The sequence below is a fragment of the Dendrobates tinctorius genome, unplaced genomic scaffold, assembly GCF_039654945.1.
Source record: "Dendrobates tinctorius isolate UK_male_01 unplaced genomic scaffold, ASM3965494v1 ptg000189l, whole genome shotgun sequence".
Classification (NCBI taxonomy): Eukaryota; Metazoa; Chordata; class Amphibia; order Anura; family Dendrobatidae; genus Dendrobates; species Dendrobates tinctorius.
The window spans coordinates 505,502-533,239 of NW_027361856.1; the positions used below are offsets into that span (position 1 = coordinate 505,502).

The following is a 27,738-nucleotide window of genomic DNA, read 5'->3' on the forward strand; positions in this document are numbered from 1 at the left end:
GCGGCTTTCACATTTTATGATGGATCCGGCGATGCGGCACGGTGCCTGATTCAAAAAGCCTGAAGTGTGAAAGTGGCCTTAGTGACAGTTTCCCTCGTACATTTGAAATGATAAAATGTATGTATTCCAATGTTATCAGTTAATTACCCTGCAATAGGTATCCTGTAACTGACCATTTCTTCTTGTCCATGCAGATAATTCTCAGTTCCTGGCTGAACATGACGGGCAGTATAGTACGTTCTGTGAGTGCGGTCACATTTTTGAATACCGGGAGGAGTAACTTGGTTTACCTGTTTGTGGGACAGAGTATTTGTGCGGTGGCCCAGCCTCTGGTGCTCTTCGTTCCTGCTAAACTTGCTGCGGTGTGGTTTCCAGAACATCAGCGTGCCACAGCAAACATGATTGCCTCTATGTGTAAGTAATATTTCGCTTATGGCTTTCACTGTGTAGGATGCCATCTACAGAAATAGACTGTGTTTATCTAGAATCGTTTTGTTCTACTTTATTCAGCGAATCCATTTGGCATTTTTCTGGCAAACATATTGTCTCCAGTAATTGTATCTAGAGTTGAAGACCTTCCAATATTGGTAAGTAAAATCAGATCGTTACATCTGAATCATACCATATACATACCAGATACATAAAAGTTAACTTTTCCATGTTTTATATTTCAAGCATTGTGTATATGGCATTCCTGCTGTACTCGCCTGCATTTTAGCAACAGCAGGAGTTCAGGAAAAAGCCCCTCCAACCCCACCTTCAGCCAGCGCTGTTCATTCTGCCTCTGAGCCTTTCTTTGCTGGTTTAAAACAGGTAAGCTTTGTAGTCATGTGCCATTCTTTTGTCTTTGATGCCTTAAAGGGCAGTTCAGTAGCTATGGAGTCTGAGAGCAGCATCATGTACAGACAGAGACCCTGATTCCAGTGATGTATCACATACTGGACTACTTGTTGCAATTTTGATATAATCTCTGTTTTCTCAGCTGCAGAGGTATTTATTAGTGCTATGAATGCTGAGCTCACCCCACCACTGATTGGCAGCTTCCTGTGTACACTGTACATTATCAACAAGCTGCTAATCAGTGGTGAGGGCGGGGTTACATAGATTAGCTGGTCTGGCTGGCACAAGACATCTAGTCCTGCAGTGATAATCTCTTGCTGGTAAAACACTAATTGGATTTAAACTACTACAAACTTCTGAACAAGTGATACATCACTGGAATCCGCATCTCTGTCCCTACATTACATTTTTATAATGGGCATCAAATAAATGGCCAATAAGCACAGAAAACCTACATAAATAGAGTGGAAGGCACAATATCTATAGTAAGTATATTTATTAAGTTTAATTCAGTACTGCCATAGAAACTCATTGATGCCCTGCGGTCACTTCATAGGAAGCTGATGGAAACTAATACATGCAAGCACCAGCATGCGTTCCTTTTAATTGCAGTTGTCAGAGATTGACAGTGGTGTTTAAATGTTTAATAGCCAATTTCAGAACTCAACTTCGACTGTAGCTATTAGACACAACAGGAAAGCTAAAGAAATGAGCTGGAGCACATGTTGGAATAAGTGCAATGTGTGGGTATACATTCACACTGTGGCCATTAGCAAACATAACCTAGGAAAAAAAACCCAAAATGAGCAAATACCCTGTAATAAGTAAAAAATAATAGTATATGTTGTGACGAACAGCCCACCGCCGTTCGTCCACTTACGGGCGACACTAACGGGAGTCCCGCTGCCACCAAAACGCGACGGACAGCGGACCCTGTGTCACCACTATGTCACAGTCCCACCACTGACACGGGTGTATCAGCGGACGGAGGGGCGTGACACAATGCCGGCACACGGCTATCACAGGCGCAGTGGGGCTTATCTTAGTTATCCCAACACTGGCACCATGTGACCAAAAATATCCAGCAAGCTAATCTCGCTCTACAATTTGCCGCAGGGGGAGTTTAATTTGGATGCCCCACCACTGCTATCAATCTTCCAAGTACTGCGGGGATTTATGTATATCCCACTTTCTCAGTTCCACTTTGGAACTCGCAGCTCTCCGGCGCCCCCCTTACCCTCAGGTCAGTCAGGGAACTGCACCTAGGATAATTAGTCGCCGGACGGGCTGCCTGTTGTGAACCGGCAATTAGGCTTCTGCAGTAAGGGAATTATCAATGCTGTGGCTGAAGCCCCTTACTCAGCAATATAAGACCCTTCTAGACTGCCAGCAAGCCGTAATAGCCGTACACAACGCGCTGCCACCAGTCACGGTTACTTAATTCACAGTGTTAAATTAAGAGGGTCCGTGGCAAACCCCTTGAATTAGTAGCGATTATCTATCAAAGGCGTATAGTTCGATTCTTAGAGCATGGAGACAGATCTAAATAATTTCATTTATTTTCCGAAAGAGGACAGTGATTACAGATAAAAGTTGCTATAAAATTGAGACATAAAATATGTACAGTACAGGTATAAAATAAAAGTGGAGAAAACAAAGAGATTACACTCACAGTTCCATATTGTTCCTTAGGCAGACCATGCGGCTTTAAGGTGGGTGGAGGCGGAGCTGCACTTCTCCGCTCATTGGGGTCCTTCTAGCACGACGACTTGAGCTGTTCTGAGCTGGTTTGCCCAGGAAATGCCTTATAGACTTTCCTATGTGACATCACAGAGAGGTGCATTCTGGGTTGATCCCACCTCTCTTATCCAAGTTATGTTTTGGCTACAAAACTTAGATTAGCTATAACTTTATGGGAGAAGCTGGTATGGACTCATCAGTGGTATCATGTTTCCCAGCGTAATGAGCCCATCAAGAAAACATCAAACATCTATGCGATATGACCGTCCATTTGGGCGCAAATCCTATCTCATGTTCTGGACAGGGTAGAACTTCGAAACATACGCGGTCTCGAAGCTGGGACCGCTCAGGTTACAAAAATATGATTTTCATATCTCTAGGGTATTTGGTTCTTATGGTATAGTCTCTCATAGTTTTATTCGTTTCAAACAAAGAAGTTTTTCCCGCTCTGAAGAGGAGAGAAGGCAAATGGTGTGAGGAAGATGGTCTAGCTAATTAACATTCCTGCGCTTCCAGAGGAAGTGGCAGGGTTGATAAAACCTGGGGGGAAGGAATTCCTACTACTGACAGTTTACAATGTCCTAGGATGGAGGATTTGTTAGCACATTGCAACAGAAAACATATCTTGTAGACATGGTACATCACACCTCCCCCCTTAAGAGGGCGCTAAGGAGGCATTACCTCTCGGTAATCGGCCATGCGCACCTCAGCGGGTTCGCCCCGGCGGGACAACCCATCGGCATTGCCGTTTTCACTGCCCTTCCTGTGTTTTACAGTAAAATCGTACTGTTGAAGGGCAAGGCTCCAGCGGAGCAATCTTCCATTGGTTCCCGACACGGTGTGCAACCAGCTCAGTGGGTTGTGGTCGGTTACCACCGTGAAGGCGCGCCCATACAGGTAGGGCTGCAAACGCTGCAGTGCCCACACCATGGCCAGACACTCCTTCTCGATGGTCGAGTATGCCACTTCCCTCGGCAAAAGTTTCCGGCTCAGGTACAACACGGGGTGCTCTTGGTCCCCCGAGTCGACCTGGCTAAGCACAGCACCGAGGCCAAACTCGCTGGCGTCGGTCTGTACCAGAAACGGGCGACTGCTGTCGACTGCTCTCAACACTGGAGAGTTGCACAGGGCTGCTTTCAAAGCTTGGAAAGCCGCCTCACAGTCATCTGTCCAGTTGACTGTTTGGGGTAGCCTCTGCTTGGTGAGGTCAGTCAAGGGTTTGGCAAGGGCGCTATAGTCCTGTACGAACCGCCTATAGTACCCTGCAGTGCCCAAGAAGGACTTCACCTGTTTCTTGGTCCTGGGGGTGGGCCAGGACACGATTGCGTCCACTTTTTCTGGCTCCGGACTCATGGAACCCCCGCCTACCCGGTGCCCCAGGTAGTGGACCTCGCGCATGCCTATCTGGCACTTCCCCGGCTTGATGGTCAGGCCTGCCTGGTGAAGACGCTTGAGCACCTCCTGGAGGTGCTGAAGGTGTTCCTCCCAGGTGGAACTGAAGACGGCAATATCGTCTAAGTACGCCACTGCGTACTCCTCCAGTCCCCGAAGCAGGTGGTTGACCATCCGCTGGAAAGTGGCAGGGGCATTCTTCATGCCGAAGGGCATGACCGTGGACTCGTACAGTCCAAAGGGGGTGATAAAGGCGGATTTCTCCTGCGCCTCAGGGCTCAGGGGAATCTGCCAGTATCCCCGACTCAAATCCATGATGGATATGTAGTTGGCGTTTGTCAACCGCTCGAGCAGATCCTCGATGCGCGGCATTGGGTGGGCATCAGAGGTTGTGATGGCGTTGAGCCCCCTGTAGTCCACGCAGAACCGGGTGGTTCGATCCTTTTTAGGAACGAGGACTACAGGTGAAGCCCACGCACCTTTTGACCGTCGAATCACTCCCAGCCTTAACATCTCATCGACCTCTCGGCGCATGACTTGTTGCACCGTTTCAGAGATCCGATAAGGTGTTCGCCGTAATGGGGCGTGATTCCCGGTGTCCACCTCATGAACCGCTAACTCCGTCCTCCCAGGACGGTTGGTGAACACGGGCCGGAAGAGTTCCAGGGTGGCCATCAACTGCAACCGCTGGGACACGGTGAGCGAACCACTTATCTCCATGTCCTCAATGGACCCATTGGCCTTGGCCTGGGCCAGCATGTCCAGGAGGGAATCTTCCTCCCCATCCTCTGGCAGATTGCAGACCGGTAGGATGCAAGCTTCACGTTCGTAGTGCGCCTTCAGCATGTTGACGTGAAAGGCCTTGCGCCTACCCCGAGCATGGTCAAGCGTGACCACGTAGGTGACCGGGTTGAGCTGTTGGTGGACGACGTACGGGCCTTCCCAGGTTGCCTGAAGCTTATCCGTTGGTACAGGGACCAGCGCCCACACCTTTTGGCCCACCTGGTAGGTCCGCTCCCGGGCGTTCTGGTCGTACCAGTGCTTCTGGTCAGCCTGAGCCTGCGTCAGGTTGTCATGCACCAACTGCGTCAAGGTCTGCATCTTGTCACGGAAGCGCATGACATAATCCACGATGGACACTTCTGTGGGGTTTGGCTCATCTTCCCAGGATTCTCTTATCAACCCAAGGGGTCCCCGGACTTGCCTGCCATACAGGAGCTCGAAGGGGGAGAACCCGGTCGAGGCCTGCGGAACTTCTCTGTAAGCGAACAGCAGGTGTGGGAGGTACCGCTCCCAGTCGCGCCCTTGGGTCTCAACCAGTATGCGGAGCATCTGTTTGAGGGTACCGTTGAAACGTTCACACAAACCATTAGTCTGTGGGTGATACGGACTCGATACCAGCTGCGTCACCTGCATTTTCTCACAGAGAGCCTCCATTAGGCGAGACATGAATTGGGGCCCTTGATCGGTAAGCATCTCCCTGGGAAATCCTACTCTTGAAAAGATGTTCACCAGTGCGTCAGCCACCTTATCTGCCCTGGTTGAAGACAGAGCTACTGCCTCTGGGTACCGGGTAGCGTAGTCTACCACGGTGAGAATGTATTGCTTTCCGGAGCTGCTGGGGACGGACAGCGGTCCTACAATGTCCACCGCGATTCTCTGGAAAGGCTCCTCTATCACCGGCAAAGGAATAAGGGGAGCCTTAAGAGCAGGCCCCGCCTTACCCACTTTTTGACAGGTGGCACAGGAGCGGCAGTAGTGTGTTACATCTGTCCCCATCTTGGGCCAATAGAAGTGTTGAGACAGCTGTGCCTTTGTTTTGCTGATCCCCAAGTGTCCAGCGAGTGGAATCTCATGGGCAATCCGCAACAACTCGCTTCTGAACTGATAGGGGACGACCAGCTGTCTTTCCCTCAACCACTCCTTTTTAGGATCTCCGGGTACTGTCTCCCGGTACAACCTTCCTCGTTCCCAGAACACCCTCTCCTTATCAGACTTGGAGGTGGGCGTCTCGGCGAGACCTCTCAATTTCTCCAGGCTGGCATCTGAGTGCAGAGCAGCCTGGAACTCCATGCTGGAGGCTGCCAGAAGTGACGTCAGGGTACCTCCTTTACTGGGACCCTCTGGAACCGGCTCTGGGTTCACCTCTGGTTCAGTCTCTCCTGTAGCAGCAGAGGGTCCAGAAGACAGTGCGTTACCTGCGATCTGGGCACTCTGACTGCGTGTGACAGCTGCTATGTATGCTGTCTCCCTGGGGATTTCTACAGACCCACCAGCCGGTGCTGCCCTAGGCTCTCCCTCCCCATCCACCCCCAACACTTTAGGAGCAGTGCTACTTATGGGCCAGTTACCTTCCTCGGTGGCACTGGTCAGCTGCATGGCATTACCTTCCTCATGGTCCCCATGCACCTCCCCATTCTCTTGAGCACCGTTGCTTGCTCCTGCCAGGGGTTCCTCAGCCGTCTCACTCCGCAGAGTGACGGGGCTGAGCACCTCGGTACCTGTGGACACATCTACCGTTTCAAAGAAAGGGTTAACGTGTTCAGTCGGCACAGATTCATCAACATCATCATTCCTAGGAAAAGAATGGTTATCAGTTTGCTTTGGTACATTCACATCAGCATCAGCATCATACCTTGGGAAAGAATGGTTGTTAGTTGCATCATTACTCATCAAGGCATTAGCAGGTAACACATTCAGTTTCCCATCATCAACATCATCAGGGTTAACGTTACCCTTATTATCAGTTTGGGGAAGGGTGTCAGGGACATAGTATGCAACCATCCTCCCCAAGTCAGTCCCCAATAAAACATCAGTGGGCAAATTTTCAGACACTCCCACCTCCCTCAACCCGCTCCCGGCACCCCAGTCAAGAAAAACTCGTGCCACTGGCAAGGGACAACGGGTGCCTCCAATCCCGGTGACAGTCAGGGTTTTCCCCTCAACAAACTCTTCAGGGGCCGCCAGTCCAGGACGGATGAGGGTTCGTTCAGCCCCGGTGTCCTTGAGGCCTGTAGCAAGACGGGCCCCCACCTGAACAGGTTGAACGTTGTCGTCAGCCCTCCCAACCACACCTCCCACCAAAAGAACAGAGGCATTGGGCCCAGGGGCCTTGGCTGGGGGGTTCTTCGGCCTGTTCGGACAGGTGTAAAAGAAGTGACCAGGCCGCTGGCAGTGGTGACACAGGCGACTGTCAGTAGCCGGCCTGTTGTTGGCAACAGGGACAGGGCCTCCGGAGGGACGGCTAGCTGGGGCATTGGGGTTGGTTGCTGGCTTACCCCCTTTCCAGCTGGTGGCGACTGGCCTCCGCGTCTCGGGCTTCCGGTTGGCCTCGTGGTTGTCGGCGATCTGCGCCGCTTTGTCCGCGTTCGTTGGTTCGCGGTCCAGGATGAACTGTCGGACCTCAGCTGGGCAGAGATGCAGGAACTGGTCTTTGATCATCAGGTCCCGTAGCTGCTCAAAGGTTTCAACGGACAGTCCATGGATCCACTGGTCAAAGTGGGTCCTGAGTCCTTGCACCACATCACTGTAGCTATCGTGTGGGCCACGTTGGAGGTGTCGGAACTTCTTTCGGTATACCTCAGGTGTCAGCCGGTATTTGGCGATCAGCGCCTGCTTTATGGCGTCATAGTCATCATCGGCTTCTGGCGGAAGAGAAGCAAATGCCTCCAGGGCTTTGCCTTTTAGCCCTGGGGTCAAGTACCTTGCCCATTGGTCTCTAGGCAGCTGGTACTGTCTGCAGGCTTTCTCAAAGGCTCGCAGAAATGTGTCCAAGTCCCCGTCCTTTTCCATCACGGGAAAATGCTCTGGCCGGGGTTTAGGAGTCTGGACGCTGCTGGGCTCACGGCTTCGGGCTGTGAGGGCATTCCCACCCCGCTGGAGTACCTCCAGTTCATGGGCCCTCTGCGCCTGGCGCTCGGCTCTCTCAGCCTCAGCTTGGCGCTCAGCTCTCTCCGCCTGGCGCTCGGCTCGCTGCTCTGCTCTCTCTCGAGCTTGCTGGATCAGCCTCACCCGCCCATCACTGTCTTCGGCGGGGAGTTCGTCCAAGGCCATTTGCAGATAGGGGTCCACCCCGTTCTGGTTGAATGTGGGGCCAGCGCTCAGGAGTGGAGCCTCTGCTGCAGCCCCATTGCAACTTGGGCCAACTTCTGCGCTCGCTGGATTCTGGTCGTGGTCCAGCTGCACTAGAGCCGCGATCATTTGAGCTCTGTTTTTGTTCGTGGCGTCAAGGCCTTGGTACGTGCATAACGCAGCAAGAACTTCCTTTGTCTGCCGGGTGTACCAAGGTTCTCCTTTTGCCGCCATGGTTGCCAAATAAAAGATAGAAAAAGAAAAACGAAGAAACGGGAGGGGGATACTTGCAAGTACACACTAATGTCTCAGGACTAGTAACCACTGAGTCTGTTCTCCAAAACCTATGATGCAGGATTCCCGCAGGAACCGTGCAGGTTTTTAGTGAGAGGAATGATTGCTCAAACCAAATCACTAATGCTCTAGGATTATCCCACCGCTCTGCCACCAATATGTGACGAACAGCCCACCGCCGTTCGTCCACTTACGGGCGACACTAACGGGAGTCCCGCTGCCACCAAAACGCGACGGACAGCGGACCCTGTGTCACCACTATGTCACAGTCCCACCACTGACACGGGTGTATCAGCGGACGGAGGGGCGTGACACAATGCCGGCACACGGCTATCACAGGCGCAGTGGGGCTTATCTTAGTTATCCCAACACTGGCACCATGTGACCAAAAATATCCAGCAAGCTAATCTCGCTCTACAATTTGCCGCAGGGGGAGTTTAATTTGGATGCCCCACCACTGCTATCAATCTTCCAAGTACTGCGGGGATTTATGTATATCCCACTTTCTCAGTTCCACTTTGGAACTCGCAGCTCTCCGGCGCCCCCCTTACCCTCAGGTCAGTCAGGGAACTGCACCTAGGATAATTAGTCGCCGGACGGGCTGCCTGTTGTGAACCGGCAATTAGGCTTCTGCAGTAAGGGAATTATCAATGCTGTGGCTGAAGCCCCTTACTCAGCAATATAAGACCCTTCTAGACTGCCAGCAAGCCGTAATAGCCGTACACAACGCGCTGCCACCAGTCACGGTTACTTAATTCACAGTGTTAAATTAAGAGGGTCCGTGGCAAACCCCTTGAATTAGTAGCGATTATCTATCAAAGGCGTATAGTTCGATTCTTAGAGCATGGAGACAGATCTAAATAATTTCATTTATTTTCCGAAAGAGGACAGTGATTACAGATAAAAGTTGCTATAAAATTGAGACATAAAATATGTACAGTACAGGTATAAAATAAAAGTGGAGAAAACAAAGAGATTACACTCACAGTTCCATATTGTTCCTTAGGCAGACCATGCGGCTTTAAGGTGGGTGGAGGCGGAGCTGCACTTCTCCGCTCATTGGGGTCCTTCTAGCACGACGACTTGAGCTGTTCTGAGCTGGTTTGCCCAGGAAATGCCTTATAGACTTTCCTATGTGACATCACAGAGAGGTGCATTCTGGGTTGATCCCACCTCTCTTATCCAAGTTATGTTTTGGCTACAAAACTTAGATTAGCTATAACTTTATGGGAGAAGCTGGTATGGACTCATCAGTGGTATCATGTTTCCCAGCGTAATGAGCCCATCAAGAAAACATTAAACATCTATGCGATATGACCGTCCATTTGGGCGCAAATCCTATCTCATGTTCTGGACAGGGTAGAACTTCGAAACATACGCGGTCTCGAAGCTGGGACCGCTCAGGTTACAAAAATATGATTTTCATATCTCTAGGGTATTTGGTTCTTATGGTATAGTCTCTCATAGTTTTATTCATTTCAAACAAAGAAGTTTTTCCCGCTCTGAAGAGGAGAGAAGGCAAATGGTGTGAGGAAGATGGTCTAGCTAATTAACATTCCTGCTCTTCCAGAGTAAGTGGCAGGGTTGATAAAACCTGGGGGGAAGGAATTCCTACTACTGACAGTTTACAATGTCCTAGGATGGAGGATTTGTTAGCACATTGCAACAGAAAACATATCTTGTAGACATGGTACATCACATATGTCAATAATATAGGGTACTTGTCAGACCAAGATGCTAGCTTATGCTGACTGCGAAGCGGGCTCAGCTCCTGAGTCTGCTCCACACACTCTGACCTGCTCCATGAAATCTAAGGTGAATATATCTGTCATGAAGGGGATAAAGAAAGATAAAATGCTGCCAGAATGATCTGGAAGCAGCATTCTTCTCCTCGTTTAAAAATAAGTGAACACTTGTCTGTACTGAGCGCTCATTTGGAAGGGGATTACAAGAATAAAACATAGTTGAATGACAGCACTATCCTTCTTGGAGACACATTTAACCCTGTCACATTGAAGCCATATTTTATAATGTTGCACAAAATAGTTACAAGAAATGGCAAATGAATGCACATGATCAGTAAATTTTACATTTGCAATTGTCTCCTTGTCTCTTACAGCTCATAAAAAATAAAGCTTACATTATACTAATGATTTGCTTTGGAAGTGGTCTCGGCATTTTCACTGCCTTCTCTGCATTCCTGGAACAGATACTATGCTTCAATGGCTATTCAAATGTAAGTCTAACACTTATTTTCTTATTCTTAAAGCACCACTGCAGCATTTTTTTTTATTTTACAGGTGGAGTGGTGCTTCTAATGTACACTAAGTTCCCTACCCTTAGTCTTAGACTTATTACTTATCCTCCGCCCTCTTCACCTTTCTATCGTCGCCACTATTGTTGGTCTCCAAAAGTGTGGTGTCACTCCGGTGTTTGCTGTGTGAGCCGAGGTCCCTTTACAATGAAAGTCTATGAGAGCCTCGTACACTTGCATCGAGAACTTATGATCATTACTGCTGGCCAGGCAGAAGTTGCAGTCAGAAGATGGCAACACTTAACCGGAGTGGCGCTGAGGAAAGGTGAAGACTGCGGCGGGTTAGACTACGGTGAGGAACCTTAGATTGGAAGCACCACTCCAGCACTGAAAAAATACAACGCTGCAGTGGTGCTTTAAATTTAATCTCAGATGTAGAATAGTATGAAAAGTCTATGCCCCTTCATAATATCACCTGCTATAAAATATTTGTCATACTGTACATACATACAGTACATACATACATACATACATACATGTACTTTGGCCCTGATTGATTAAAAGACTGGCGTTTTGTCTTTATGAACTGTGTGCTGCAGTAAGGCTAGGTTCACATTTGCGTTCAGGAGGGCTGCAGATGGCAGTCTACTTCCTCCTTTCTTCCTCTCTGAAGCTCCGCCTATGCTCCGCCTACTGCCGCATGTGTCCAGCGTTTCCCTGTGTACCTATATTTAACATTGGGTACGCAGTTGTATGCGAACGTTGTATGGCTCGTGGAAGAAGGGAAGTTATAAAACAAAAATGAAAAAAACGGAAATTTGCCTGCGACGGATAAGTTAATATAGCCAATTTAGATAGGCAGACTCCGCTTCCATGTACTCATAACTATTGTTAATACTGTACATTCGTTCTGTGTGCCTAGAAAAAAATTGTTTTTGGCACCACTTATCCTGTCTACAGAACGATATGCTGACGAGAATGATGATATTTTATGCAACCATTAGATAATTTGACCAAATGAATGGGTGTTTTGCTTGTTCATCAGGTGTTTAGACTGGGTGATAATCAAAAAAACTAACATTTTTAGGAGTGGTAATTCCGTGATTATCACCTAGTGTACAGGCACCCTAAACCACTTGACCTGACAGAACCGGGAAGTGCTTTCTTTTTCACCCCTAGTTTGGCTGGTTTAGGTGGTTGGCTTGTATAGGTACTCCAGGACTTCCCATACTTTTTTCCCTATACACAAAACCACTTATTAGAAAGTTATTTTTATCCCTGATAAGGAGTTAGCTCTTCTTCAGTCCAATTATGAAATTATAAAAATATCATTAAAGGAAATCTGTCATCTCCTTGGACGTACCTAAGCTATAAATATGGGCAGACAGGTTATAGAATACTTAAATAGTCATACCTACTGTATATGCCTCATATTTGGGGTCTTGTTCTTCAGAAATCATCTTTTAATCCTTTATGTTAATGCATTCTTCCAGGCTCCAGGGTGTGTGGTGCCTGAAAGAAAACTCCTGCCTCCGGTCTTCATTTGGGTGCCTGTTGCTTCTCATCAGCATCACAGGACCCTGTGATGTCTAGTGGTTGTCCTGTGCCCAGCAATTGCGATATTCCGGTCTTCTATGGGCATTGCCTTCTTGTTTCTTCTGCGCAGAAGTAGTTTAGGTACTTCCAAGTGACAGACTCCCTTTAAATGAACTGTATGCCTATTTTCTAGACACTCTTATCAACCAAAATGATTGTCAGCAATTATATTGGGTAAAAACGGAATATTCCCCACTACCTGTTAGTATTAGTGGATGGACCCAAACGTATACCGGTATAACAATGTAAGCGCTGTTGATGGTTACTATGTTTATTCTTCTGCTCCATATGTAATTTTCTAAGAGAGGTTAATTCAGTCTCCTTTTTCCCAGTTTATTTCAGGTTTATGTGGAGCCCTTTTCATTGTATTTGGGGCTATTGGTGCCTTATTATGTGGACTTTATGTTGACCGGACAAAGAAGTTTACAGAAGTTGTGAAAATTAGTTTTGCTTTGACAGCTTTAAATGTTATAGTGTTTGCTGTGGTAAGTATGCAAATCATCAGAAAATGAGCACAGGTATAGCACATCCTTGTGTTCCTGTGCCTGAACCCCTCTGTGTAAAGCTTGTTTCATGTGACTTCCTCTCAGACCATACTCAAACACTAAAGTCCATGAGAGGAAGTCATGAAAAGTAGAGCAATACGTCATCCAAACTTAGTAGCAAGGCCACAGAAGAGGACTAAAAATCCTCCAAAAATTCAAAAATACAGCTGAAAAAGGTCAGCACCGCTTACCAGCCCAGGACTCTGAACAAATGCACTACAGGATGCAGCCAGTCCATATATCAAAGATGTTGCAAAACACAGGTGCAAAATTACAATACGTCATCCTTAAAGAGTCCTATCAGCCGACCATTATTCCAACTCAGCATGACCAGGCAGATATATTAGTTTTTTGTGGACAGGAGAATCGAATTCAGCCAGACATCACCGGTGTTGACTGTCTCCAAGATGAAAAATTACCCACGAGGAATAGCAACATATATTCTCAAAGGGTTCTGGGAAAATAAAGAATTAAAAAAAACCCAGGAAACAGTCTACCCACCTGGAAGGTTTTACTTTGCGTGGGGCGGAGATGTAATAACATCTGATGAAGGCCAAAAGTCTAACTGCACTCTGGAATCTGCCACACCGCAGTCAAAGAAGGTGGCAAGTATGATGCCACTTTTCATCTGAAAGCAATGCCTATCCATGCAGGTTCTTGAAAAGACGCTCTGTCCAAGAACCTCTGGTCAAACTAACTAACAGGGGTGCGAAACAAGTGACGTTTAACTTAAAGGGAATGCTCTACCTATATTATTTTCAAATATTTAAAGGGAATTTGTTGGTATGATTTCACCCCTAAACTATTTATATGCACATGAAGGTCTTTTAAAGACAAGTCTATCAATATCTTTACATGCCTAGTCTGTTCCTACTGAGAAGTCAGTGTTTGAACTGATATGCAAATAAGGCTGAAGATCCGAAGCCTCTGTCACTCCAGCTCTATTTCCCACCAAGTGTCGCCATCTCCTGTTTGAATAACGGCTCTTACTTCTGAAGTCACACAGGACAGAGGCTATCAGTCAAGAAGAAGGAGGCAGAGCACAGAGCTGGAGTGATGTAGGCTTCAGATCTACAGCAGTTCTTAGGCCTCATTTACATATAAATTCAAATGCTGATTTCTTAGTAATGGAGGAACAGACCGGCCATGTAAAGGTATTGTCTGCCTTGTCTTTGAAAGAGCTACATGCGCATATAAATAGTTTAAGTTAAATCCTGCTGACAGATTCCCTTTATAACCAGTAAGTGACGTATTTATTTTTGTAGAATTTTTGTATACTATTTTCTGTACATGATTATATGGGCTGTAAAGCAGCAACATGGACATAGAAAACAGCACTTCAATGGATTCACAAAAACAAGCAATTTATTTACCCTATGTCAAATACACGCAAAGTGGAGCAACTAAAACATAGTGTGTATTTGACATTTGGGTGAATAAATCACTCGTGTTTGTGAACCATAGGGTGCTGCTTTCATTTGTTACATTGTCTATTAAAGTAGGAGGTTTGGAGTGGAATTTGTGGATGCTCTGTATCCATTGACGAAGGACTATTTCAGCTGTACTGCTCCCTCCTTTTTTCACTATTGTGTGTGTCTACATAGAAAACAATAGTCGGGATCTAACTCCTTGACATCTATGGGAGAGCTTTTAGGTTCTTAGGCATGCTCTGTGACTTGTGTAGAGGTAATTTGTCACACGGTGATAAGATGAGCTGTGATATTACATATTGTGACTGGTGTTATCCTTTATTAGCTACAGTGAGGAAAATAAGTATTTGATACATTGCCGATTCTGAAAGTATGTAATTTTTATCATAGGTACACTTCAACTGTGAGAGACAGAAGCTAAAAATCACATTGCATGATTTTGAAAGAATTAATTTGCATTTTATTGCATGACATAAGTGTTTGATAAAATAGAAAAACAGAAATAAATATTTGGTACAGAAACCTTTGTTTGCAATTACAGAGGTCAAACGTTTACTGTAGTTCAAGTTTTGCAAACACTGCAGCAGGGATTTTGGCCTATTCCTCCATACAGATGTTTTCCAGATCTTTTAGGTTTCTGGGCTGTCATTGGGCATCATTGCGTTTCAGCTCCCTCCAAAGATTTGCTGTTGGGTTCAGGTCTGGAGACTGGCTAGGCCACTCCATGAACTTGAAATGTTTCTTACGGAGTAACTCCCTAATTGCCCTGATTGTGTGTTTTGGGTCATGCTGGGAGACCCAGCCATGATCCATCTTCAATGCTCTTACTTAGGGAAGGACGTTGTTGGCCAAGATCTCACTATGCATGATCCCATCCATCCTTCTTTCAATACAGTGAGTCATCCTGTCCTCTTTGCAGAAAATCACCCCCAAAGTATGATGTTTCCCCCACCATACTTCATGGTGAGGACAGTGTTCTTGGGGTTGTACTCATCCTTCTTCTTCCTCCAAACACGGCGAGTGGAGTTGTTACCAAAACATTCTATTTTGGTCTCATCTGACCACATGATCTTCTCCCATGCCTCCTCTGGATCAACCAGAAGGTCATTGACAAACTTAAAATGGGCCTGGACATGTGCTCGCGTGAGCAGGGTGACCTTGCGGACCCTGAAGGATTTTAATCCGTGACGGTGTAGTGTGTTTCTAACAGTAATATTTGAGACTGGTCCCAGCTCCCTTCAAGTTATTGAGCAGGCCCTTCCGTGAAGTTCTGAACTGATTCCTGACCTTTCTTAGACTCACCCTTACAAAACAAGGCGATGTCTTGCGTGGGGCCCCAGACTGAGGAAGATTGACAGTCATCTTGTGTTTTTTCCATTTTCTAATAATTTCAGAAAATAAGTATTTGATACACTCAATGTAGCCTAGTGACAGCCCCGAAACCTTAAAGATCTGGAGAAGATTTGTATGGAGGAGTGGGCCAAAATCCTTGCTGCAACGTGTGCAAACTTGGTCAATAACTACAGGAAACGTCTGACCTCTGTAACTGCAAACAAAGATTTCTGTACAAAATATTAAGTTCTGTTTTTCTATTATATCAAACTAGATGGATCTCGGAAGGGCGGTAATGTCGCGATGGAGGCAGGCTTTGCAGTGTTGAGTATCTATCCCCCAATGTGTAATCACCCACCTATCCACTCTCTCTTTCCCCATGTGCTGACTTCTCCCGTCTGTGCTCTTCTTTGATCTGTCTACCCCATGTGCTATCCCCCTTGTCTGCTGTCTCTCACCTTCCTGTGCTGTGTTCTCCCCTCATGTGTTGTCTCATTTGAGCTGTCTCCCCCCTGTGCTCTGTCTCTCTCACCCCTGTGTGCTTTCTCTCTCCCCCATCTACTTCTTCTCCACTCATGTAATCTCTTCTTTGACCTGTGTACCCCATGTACTCTCTCCCTTGTCTGCTTTCTCTCTCTCCACCACTGTGCTGTCTTCTTCCTTTTCCTCATGCGTTCTCTCGTTTGAGCTGTCTCCCTCCTGTGTGAGCTCTTTCCTGTGGTAGGTAAAGGTAACATTTTATTAACATGGAACAATATATGACAAAGGTGCTTTAATTTACATTGTATCCACATAAGGACAAGAAAACACATTTTATTGTATAATCTATGACTAACATTACAGCAGGAGATCGCAGAGGATACATTTTGGGAGGTAAAATATTTTTTAAAAACAGTCAGTGAAATATTTACCTCACAAAATGAATCCACTGTGATCCTCTGCTGTGATGTCAGTATTGTCTTTTGCTTCCTCCTCTGCCCAGGAGATGTGGTATGCTCCGTACACGGTCAGACACAGTCAGTTTTTAAAATGAACTTTCGTTCGTGGGAAAACCCCTTTAATGTGACCGGCTTCCTCTGCTTGTAGACATGTCGCGCATCTGCTTCTGGGATCAGCCGAATGATTCACTGACCTGCTCGTAATTTGCACAGGTGCAGTAAATCAGACCGCCGACATCTTTGTGCAGACAAATAGCGGCGGTCACATTAAAGCTGCGCATGCGCTCCTCCTATACAAAGATGGCGGCAGTCAGTGAATAATTCGGCTGATTCCGGCAGCAGCGTGTTCACGATGGTGTTCCGTTGGTGGTACCGCGCAAGAGGCTGCGTGAGTGTGTGAGTGTGAGTGTGTGAATGTGAGTGTGAGAGTGTGACTCAATGTGTGTGAGTGAGAGTGTGTGCGTGTGTGGTGCCTACAGCGTATAGAGTGTGTGTGGTGCGACGGTGTTCCGCTGGTGGTACCGCGCAATAGGTTGGTACCAGCAGCAGTTTCAATATTGAGACCCCATCACTTGGGTGTCCCAATATGGTGGTTGGAGAACTTCCTCCACTTGGAATTCTGGGATACGGTGACATCTGGACACAACAGGAAATGAAAACATTACAAGGCAATTATATAGATAGATACTTATGTCATGCACTCTCTCCCATGCTGCTGAATGCCCCATGTGAATTGCATTGTATTCTATATGGTATGCATTGCTGAATTTCCACCTCTCCCATGCTCCTGAATGCCCCATGTGAACTGCATTGTATTCTATATGGTATGCATTGCTTACCCATCTTCTTGTATCCATAATTGTACTCCATCTTGTTATCTTTGCCACACATCTAAGTGGTCTGTATAACCCCTTCCCCCTTTTATGACCTTTGCTTAACTTTGTGCATTTGGCCTGGGCAGTCACACCCCACTTTCACTCACACCTGTCTTTAGCTGCACATATATACAGCACCATTGGTCTGCTCCAGCCGTAGTCGGCTCCATCTATTTCAAAATCCATATTTCAAAGTACAGATTTCTAAGTACAATACTCTGAATTAGACTAGAATTGGACTGGAATTGACTGTAAGGTAACGGACTATAACACCACAACAATGTTTCGCCTTCTTTTTACTATCACCCCCATACTCCTGCAATCCCTCCACCCAGTAAGGAACTTGTCATTTCCCCCTCCATCCTTCCCAGCCATCTCACCTCTTCGTCACAACTGTTCCTCCACATACAATCCTTTTTCTCCAGACACAGGAAAAATAAAAATAAGAGAAAGCTACTGACCAAGAACTGGGATCACCACAATAAGTCACAAAAATATCAAAAATTTTTTATTTAATGTCAAATAGACCAAGACCCAATTAAAAACATTAAAAAGTCACTCAATGACAATATACCTATAAGGTTAATAATATAACCCATAAAGGTTCCCCTATAACTTAAGGTACAGGTATAATACAGACAGATAATTGGTCCATAGAGTCAATGGTCACATTGTATTATTCCACAAAACATATAATACAGATGAATAAATAGAGTCCAAATGGACACAATAGGAAACCAATGACAGTAGACTGCTAAATAGTATAAGATGTATCCTTAATCAACCCGCCCCATAGTATGAGCAAAGGACATAATCTAGAGGCGGAAAAAGTTTCCAATGGTGCAGCTGAGCCCTGCAGAAATATACTCAGAGCCAGATGACCATCCTCCAGAGTAGCGCATAACCTGTGCGCTTAAAAATATAGCAGCCGTACCATACCAAAGTTAGGGGGAGCCTGTGGATGCCCGACGTGTGTCGCTACCGCACAGGCAGCTTCATCAGGGGCTCAGTGACTTTTTAATGTTTTTAATTGGGTCTTGGTCTATTTGACACTAAATAAAAATTTTTTGATATTTTTGTGACTTATTGTGGTGATCCCAGTTCTTGGTCAGTAGCTTTCTCTTATTTTTATTTTTCCAGTTTCTTATACTGACTATTGGTGTATCCCCGTGTTTATTGTTGGTGGTGCCCTCCCCATCTCTACTATTTTCTCCAGACACACACGGCAACATCATGTCCTATCCTGCTCCCACCTTCTAATGCTCTGTCTACTACTCCTCATTGCTTGCGACGTATCCCCAAATCCTGGCCCTCCTCAACACATCCCTACACTCACTTCTATCACCCTGCCACGATCCTCTACACATCTTCACAACCATGATAATCTCATACCCATTCATCCAGCCCCCACTCCCCCAACCCCCTTACCTGGAGCCCTATGGAACGCACACTCTGTCTACAATAAACTGTCGTTTATCCATGACCTCTTTATCACCAACAAACTCTCCTTTCTTGCCATCACTGAAACCTGGCTCACTCCCTCTGACACAGCCTCTCCAGCTGCGCTTTACTATGGCGGATTCCATCTCTCTCACACCCCTCGCCCCAGCAACAAGCGTGGTGGAGGAGTTGGCTTGCTCCTGTCTGATACCTGCTCCTTTACCCCAATTCCTCTGCCACCCTACGCTACTCTTCCCTCATTCGAGGTGCATTCGGTCCGCATCTATTCCCCCTCCAACTGGCTGTCATCTACCGCCCCCCAGAACTAGCCATCTCCACCTTTCTCGACCACTTCACCACCTGGCTACTCCATTTCCTTTCTGCTGATATCCCCACCATCATCATGGGCGACTTCAACATCCCCATTGACACTTTCATCCCGGCTGCCTCTAAACTTCTATCGCTCACGGCTTCCCTCGGCCTCACTCAAAGGTCCTCTGCGGCCACTCACAGAGATGGTCACACGCTGGGCCTTATCTTCACCCGTCTCTGTTCCCTCACTAATCTCAATAACTCACCCCTCCCCCTGTCTGACCACAACCTACTGACATTCTCTTCCCTCTCCTCTCCTACTGCGCAACCCCCGCTCCATAAACTCGCTCACCCTTGCAGGAATCTCAGAACACCTCAATTTACAATCACTCTCTGAGTCCCCTTCTCCCTCTTACAGACATAGCTTCCCTTCATGACACAGATGCTGCTGCCACTTTTTATAACACCACAATAACAGCAACACTCGATTCAGCTGCCCCCCTCACGCAGAGCAAAACTCGAACAATCAACAGGCAGCCCTGGCTGACCAGCCTGACCAAAGAACTGAGACGGGTTTCCAGGGCCGCTGAGCGGAGATGGAAGAGAACCCATTCTACTGAGCACTTCAGCGCATACAAGCAGTCCCTTGCCAGGTTTAAGTCCACGCTCTCTGCCGCAAAATAAACTTACTTTGCATCTCTCATATCCTCCCTGTCTCACAACCCTAAACAGCTCTTCAACACTTTCAATTCTCTACTCTGTCCCACAGCACCTCCTCCCCCTCCTCTCATTTCTGCTGAAGACTTTGTCTCCTTCTTTAAGCAGAAGATCGACACGATCAGACAAAACTTTGGCCCGCAGCCCCCAATGCCCCTCTTAGCCACTCAGCCCTGTTCTGCAAAAGCCAGCTTCTCCACCATGACAGAAAATCAGCTCTCCACCCTTCTGTCAAGATCACACCTCACCACTTGTGCCCTCGACCCACTCTCGTCTCACCTCATCCCTAACTTGGCCACAGTCTTCATCCCATCTCTAACACACCTATTCAACCTTTCACTTACAAACGGTGTCTTTCCCTCATCCTTCAAACATGCCTCAATCACACCCATCCTCAAAAAGCCCTCCCTTGTCCCATCCTCTGTGTCTAACTATCGCCCGATATCTCTTCTCCCTTACACCTCAAAACTACTGGAACAGCATGTATATCTTGAACTGTCCTCCCACCTCTCCTCCTGTTCCCTCATTGACCGGTTACAATCTGGCTTCCGTCCGCATCACTCAACTGAAACTGCCCTAACTGAAGTCACTAACTACTTACTAACCACCAAGAGCAAGCGACACTACTCTGTTCTCCTTCTCCTGGACCTGTCCTCTGCCTTCGACACCGTAGACCATTCCCTCCTGCTACAGACTCTCACATCTCTTGGCATCACAGACTTGGCCCTATCCTGGATCTCATCATACCTAACAGACCAAACATTTAGTGTCTGCCTCTCACACACCACCTCCTCACTTTACCCCCTGTCTGTCGGTGTTCCTCAAGGCTCTGTCCTAGGACCCCTACTATTCTCCCTTTACACCTTCGGCCTGGGACAGCTCATAGAATCCCACGGTTTGCAGTATCACCTCTATGCCGATGACACGCAGATCTACCTATCTGGACCCAACCTCGCCTCCTTACTGACTGAAATCCCACAATGTCTGTCTGCTATCTCAGCCTTCTTCTCTGCTCGCTTTCTCAAACTGAACATGGACAAAACAGAATTCATCATCTTTCCCCCATCTCACTCTACCCCTCCACCAGACCTGTCCATCAATGTCAATGGCTTTTCTCTTTCCCCAGTCCCGCACGCTCGGTGCCTTGGGGTGATCCTCGACTCTGCGCTCTCTTTCAAACCATATATCCAAGCCCTCACCTCCTCCTGCCGCCTCAAACTCAAAAATACCATGAAACCACAAAAACACTAGTGCATGCTCTTATCTTCTCCCGCCTCGACTACTGCAACCTCCTACTCTCTGGCCTCCCCTCTAGCACTCTGGCACTGCTCCAGTCCATCCTACACTCTGCTGCCCGACTAATCCACCTGTCTCCCCTCTATTCCCCAGCCTCCCCCTATGCCAGGCCCTTCACTGGCTTCCTATTGCCCAGAGGCTCCAATTCAAAACCCTAACCATGACATACAAAGCCATCCACAACCTGTCTCCTCCATACATCTGTGACATGGTCTCTAGGTACCTACTCGCACGCAACCTTCGATCATCTCAAGATCTCCTTCTCTACTCCCCCCTTATCTCTTCTTCCCACAACCGCATACAAGACTTCTCCCGTGCTTCCCCCATACTCTGGAACTCTCTGCCACAACACATCAGACTCTCACCATCAACGTAAACCTTCAAGAAGAACCTGAAGACCCACCTGTTCCGACAAGCCTACAGCCTGCAATGATCCTCGGTCTACTGAACCACCGCACGACCTGCTCTACCCTCTCCTACTGTATCCTCACCCATCCCTATAGACTGTGAGCCCTCGCGGGCAGGGTCCCCTCTCCTTATGTACTTGTGTGTCCCTTGTTTTTTATACTTGTCTTTATTATTTCCCCTTTTCACATGTATAGCGCCATGGAATAAATGGCACTATATAAATGCATAATAATAATTTAATTATGTAAAAATCATACAATGTGATTTTCTGTTTTTTATTTTTAGATTGTCTCTCACAGTTGAAGCGTACCAACGATAATAATTACAGACATCTCCATTCTTTGTAGGTGGGAAAACTTGTAAAATCGTCAGTGTATCAAATACATATTTTCCCCAGTGTATGTGTTCTCTGTATACATACACTGGTATTTGATCCCTTGCTGATTTTGTAAGTTTGCCCACTGACAAAGACATGAACAGTCTATAATATTAAGGGTAGGATAGTTTTAACATTGAGAGATAGAATATCAAAAATAAAATCCAGGAAATCACATTGTATAAATTATATACATTTATTTGCATTTTGCAGTGAGAAATAAGTATTTGATTCCTCTGGCAAACAAGACTTAATACTTGGCGGCATAACCCTTGTTGGCAAGCACAGCAGTCAGACATTTTTTGTAGTTGATGATGAGGTTTGCGCACATGTCAGGAAGAATTTGGGTCCACTCCTCTTTGCAGATCATCTCTAAATCATTAAGATTTTGAGGCTGTCACTTGGCAACTTGGAGCTTCAACTCCATCCATAAGTTTTCTATGGGATTAAGGTCTGGAGACTGGCTAGGCCACTCCATGAGCTTAATGTGCTTCTTTGTTGCCTTGGCTGTAAGTTTTGGGTCATTATCTTGCTGGAAGACCCAGCCACGACCCACTTTCATACTGTGTGCCCACGTAAGCGTTTTTTAAGCGTTTTTGAAGTATTTGTCCCAGTCAAAACGCTTCACAAAAGCTTAAAATAAGCATCCCATTCATTTTAATGCATTTTGTCCTTTTTGTGCCAATTGATGCGTTTTTTTCCGCAAAGGAAACGCTTAGCGGTTAAAAACGCAACATGCTCATTAATTTTGCGGAAAAGTCCGCGTTTTTAGCTATTTCCTGTGAGTCAAGACGCGCTGGAAATAAGCGCATAAAAAACGCGCATTTTTTTTAGCAAAAAGGCGCGTTTTCTGGGAAGGAGTCCGTTTTTGAAGCAGAAATTTTCTGCATACCTGGGCACATAGCCTTAATATCCTGGTGGAGGGAAGGAGGTTCTCACTCAGATTGTTTTCCGGCACATGGCTTCATCCATTTTCCCATTGATGCAGTGAAATAGCCTGTACCCTTAGCAGAGAAACACCCCCAAAACATAATGTTTCCACCTCCATGCTTGATAGTGGGGACGGTGTTCTTTAGGTCATAGGCAGCATTTCTCTTTCTCCAAACACCGTGAGTTGAGTTAATGATAAAAGGGCTCAATTTTTGTCTTCTGACCACAGCACCTTCTCCTAATCACTCACAGAATCATCCAGGTGTTCATTGGCAAGTTCCCTGCCGTGAAGTTTTAGGCTGATCTCTCACCTTCCTCATGATCAAGGATACCTCACGAGGTCAGATTTTGCATAGTGCCCCAGATTGATGTTGATTGGCAGTCATTTTACATTTCTTCCATTTTCTTACTATTGCACCAACAGTTGTCTCTTTCTCACCCAGCGTCTTACTTATGGTTTTGTAGCCCATTCCAGCTTTGTGCAGGTCTATGATCTTGTCCCTGACATCCATACAAAGCTCTTTGGTCTTGCCCATGTTGTAGAGATTAGATTCTGACTGAGTCTGTGGACAGGAGTCTTTTATAAAGGTGACTATGTAAGACAGCTGTCTTTAATGCAGGTAACGAGTTGATTAGGAGCTTCTAACTGGTCTGTAGGAGCCAGAACTCTTAATGGTTGGTAGGGGATCAAATACTTATTTCTCATTGCAAAATGAAAATAAATTTATATAATTTATACAATGTGATTTTCTGGATTTTATTTTTGATATTCTGTCTCTCAATGTTAAAATTATCCTACCCTTAAAATTATAGACTGTTCATGTCTTTTGTCAGTGGGCAAACTTACAAAATCAGCAAGGGATCAAATACTTATTTCCCCCACTGTATATATGTGTGTGCGCTATGTGTATATACATATGTGTGTGTAGCATTTATAAATACCATCAGCACAGATGAGAGTTCATAGATGTAAATATGTTGACAATCGCTCAGAAAACAAGTAAAATGCTGCTCTTTCATTGGGTGATTGGATTGTTTATGGCATAACAAAAATCTTTGTTTTTCAGCCATACAACACTTGGTGTAAACTGTAGATGTGCTGCTGATAACATGATACTGTATGGGGACAGATTGATCTATTAGTGATTGTTCTGTGCCCATCATTTTTCCTCAGCCAGTACAAAGCTAAAACATGCTACGAATGATTTCAATATTGTTGATCACGCTAATTTAACGGCCTGAACTCAGCGCACGTAAATGCAACCTTTACCCAGGGCCCCACTTTATCTAAAACCGGCCCTACTGTAGTCACAACTACATTTTACAAAGAAATTGATTTCATAGGAGCAATTTTTATTACCAACTTTTATATGAAAATAGGTACCATTGTGACACTCTTTCTCAACAGGTAGTTGAACTGTGTACATTTGTGCAGCAGAGTAGCTCTAATTTTGGTTAGTCGTAGCTTATGGTCCGCCATGTGTAAAAATCTTGTCCATCTGTTTGTTTCGTCTTCAGGCATCTAATTTGAAGAAAGTAGCGCCTCTTTTGGTGGTTATTTGTTCTTTGCTGGGATTTTTTGGGTTTGCAATTTATCCAATTTCTATGGAACTGGCTGTGGAGTGCTCCTACCCAGTTGGTGAAGGCAGCTCCACAGGTTTGGCTTTTATATCTGGGTAAGTGGAATTGTTCACGCTTGCTGAACCTATGTGCCAACTGCTACTGTTCTACTGTGTTTCTGAGGGTTTGGCAGCATAAACTGGGGAACTGCTGCTCTGATCATCAGCTCTGAACATACCAATATTTAATATTTCTAACTATTCCCTAAGAAAAACTCCCAGAAAACTATTTTTCCTGGAGTCGACCAATTAGATGTAGAGATAGAATATGGCCTAGTTAGATGCAAATGGTGACAAGGAGAAGACATGACAGATTGTCCCTCTTTCTATTCTCTCCCTTTTTATACAGTCACGGGAAGCTAAACGTTCATTCCTCCCCAGCTTTATAGTAATGCCATAAACATACTTTCCAATATTTAAATAGCCAAAATCAGGATATTTAACGGGATTATCCAGGGCGTTTTCTTTTTTAAAGCTATCAGTCAAGTCGTTGCTAACAGAGGCAATTACCTGCCGGTTGTACCTGGCGCCAGCGATTCAGCTGCTCCATGTCATTAGGGTAGCTCTTCTTCTGTTCTGCTCTGTAGATAGGACTTGACTTATTTTGCCATGCTGACTGACAGCTGGCTTCCCACTCAATGCTGCTAGAGATTGGTGCTGGCTACAACTGGCAGGTAGTTAGCAATAAAAAATAATAGTCCCGGATAGCCCCTTTAAGTCCCGCCTCAATGGCAGTCAATCAAAACTGTCCTTTGTACATTAAAACTTGTCTGTAGGCAAGTATGCCCAGATGTTGTGCCTTACAGCTTTGATACTGGTTTTATAGGAATATGTCAGGCCTAAAAACAAAGAAAACCTGTGTTTTCAATGGCCCATGTCATTCTTCTTTCTGTGTATCCCATATTTCTTTCCGGCATGCATTTGTTAGGTTAGCAAGAAGTAGGGGGCAGATGTAAGAACTGCAGGATCAAATGAAACAATGTGTTGCCTGTCATGGAGGAGAATGGATTTGCATGTTGAGTGTTTTGTCTAAAGTGTCATAGCCAGTGTTTGGTTCATTCTGCCAGTCATTTGGGCTTTAGGAATCAGCTAACAGGTTCCCTCTAAGAAGGTTGTTGCCAAGTGGACACTTCCAACAGAATGGTAAAAACAGCAATGTACAGTAAGGGGCCTATTCATCAAACAGTTTCAACCATAAAACTGGCATATAACAGTTTGACATGTATCAAAATTTTTGTGCCACTTATTAAACAATGGGTGGTGCTTAGCTGGTGAAAGTGTGGCCCAGCAAATTAATTTTAATTCATAAAAGTAGAGTTAATGTATGAAAGAAATGTGGTACAGGTCGTGAGTGACTAGAGCATATTTCTGACACTGGAGCATTTTAGCTAAAAGATGGACCAAGTCCATTAAAGGGAATCTGTCACCCCTTTTTTCGAATATGAGCTGCCGGCACCGACATCGGTGGCTTTACTATAGCATTCTGTAATGTATTCTGTAATGCTGTAGATAAGCCCCCGATGTAACCTGAAAGATAAAAAAAAGAGTTAGATTATACTCACCGGGGGGGGGGGCGTTCCGGTTCGATAGGTGTCGCAGTCCGGTCCGGCGCCTCCTATCTTCATACGATGCCGTCCTCTTTCCTTCCTGTCGTGGCTCTGGCGCACTGCTCGGCCCTGTTGAGGGCAGAGTAAAGTACTGCAGTGCGCAGGCGCCGGACCTCTTTCATTACAGAATGCTTTAGATAAGCCCCTGATGTCGGTGCCGGCAGCTCATATTCGAAAAAACGGTGACAGATTCCCTTTAAGAGCCACGCACCTTTTCATGAATTTGGCCTTCCTTACTCCAGCACACCCGGCATCTGTACTGGTGAACTAATTTCTATACCGGCTTACATAGTGCTGTGATCTTCTGAAAGCAAATGACATAACTTTGAAACCATATTTCAAACATGTTTGTAACAAAGTTTATGACCAGCCTGAATTGTTAGGCTATGTGCACACGTTGCAGATTCAGCTGCGGGTTTTTCCGCGCGGATCCGCAGGTAAAGTGACCTGCTGTTTTCCTGCGGTTTTGCCCTGCGGTTTCACACCTCTACTATGTTAAAGGTGTGAAACCGCTGCGGAAACCGCCCAAACAATTGACATGCTGCGGTTTGTAAACCGCAGCAAAACCGCGTGGAAAAAACCGCAGCGAGAACACAGTGGTTTTGAAAAGCCATAGGGTTACATGGTAATGTACCATGTCTGCGGAACTGCTGCGTTTCCGCAGGGCCAAAACCGCAGCGGAAACGCAGCAGAATCCGCAACGTGTGCACACAGCCTTAAAGTTACTGAATGTATCGGTTATCCTCTGAGATGTGTAACATATACCTCATTAAAAAAAAAATCTGTTTTAATGGCCCTTGTTTTTTCTTCTTTCTAGCCAGGTGCAGGGATTAATATACATGGTGCTGTTCCAGTCACTTGCCAAACCTTATGCTGCTTCTCCACTGTCCTCATGTGGCAAAAATCAGACTGAAATTTTCGACTGGTCAAGTAAGTAGCTTTCTTATTCCTAAGGGCCTGCTCAGATGGATAGCACACTGATCCGATAATAGCCAATGTGCCTGTGCAACCAATGATTTCTCACATGGACCATCAATCGCAGCCTACGCTAAGCATGTCAATACCCGGCAGGGCCGGCCTTAGGCTGAATGGTGCCCAGTGAAAATTTTCTATTCGGTGCCCTCCAATTCATTGTTTGTTTACTCAGAACACATGAGCATGCTACCATTCATCTCCACAATAGCTGGAATTCCCAGAGAAATTAATAGGAATTCCGATCAGTTATACTTTCCAGGGCCTCGTTGTTGAGACAGATACAGATTTGTTTTTCATGCAATTTGCAGAACATCCTTGCCATTCAAGCAAATGGGTCAGTCAGAAAACAGAACTTAGAAACCATCTGTGTGTCATGCAATTGCAATATGCTTTTTATACTGTCTAATAGGCAGGAGAAGATTAGAAATTTACATTTTGTTGGTTCCTTATGAGAAAAAAATCACCACAAGTGATAAAAAATGGTCATTTTTTTACTCACATGTAAAAGAAAAATTGGACTTCTAATATGTATGGGGGGCTTAAATGGGTTTTCTGTTTTCAAGAAAGTTGTGTCCCCGTGCGCAATTTGTTGTAAAAAAACAAACAGTGTGCCTTGCGCATCCTACCCAATTCCAACACTGAGCCTTTGCCCCTACTTCGGTGTCTGTTGTTGTCTGCAGCACTAACATCACAGTGACAGCACTGCCCCAATCAGTAAGTTTTTTTTCACAATGAACTGCAACTGGGGACA

The 27,738-nt window shown here is 45.9% G+C and overlaps 1 protein-coding gene across 1 annotated transcript in view; it reads left to right on the forward strand.

Moving 5' to 3' along the window:
- Window positions 1-27,738, forward strand: part of LOC141055618 (solute carrier family 49 member A3-like) — an 88,996-nt gene that overhangs the window by 50,556 nt on the left and 10,702 nt on the right. The window contains exons 3-9 of the mRNA XM_073552262.1: window positions 195-414; window positions 511-587; window positions 676-813; window positions 10,457-10,573; window positions 12,520-12,672; window positions 24,305-24,462; window positions 26,830-26,942. Of these exons, the coding sequence (XP_073408363.1) occupies window positions 195-414; window positions 511-587; window positions 676-813; window positions 10,457-10,573; window positions 12,520-12,672; window positions 24,305-24,462; window positions 26,830-26,942 (976 nt within the window). The remainder of the gene's footprint in view (window positions 1-194; window positions 415-510; window positions 588-675; window positions 814-10,456; window positions 10,574-12,519; window positions 12,673-24,304; window positions 24,463-26,829; window positions 26,943-27,738) is intronic.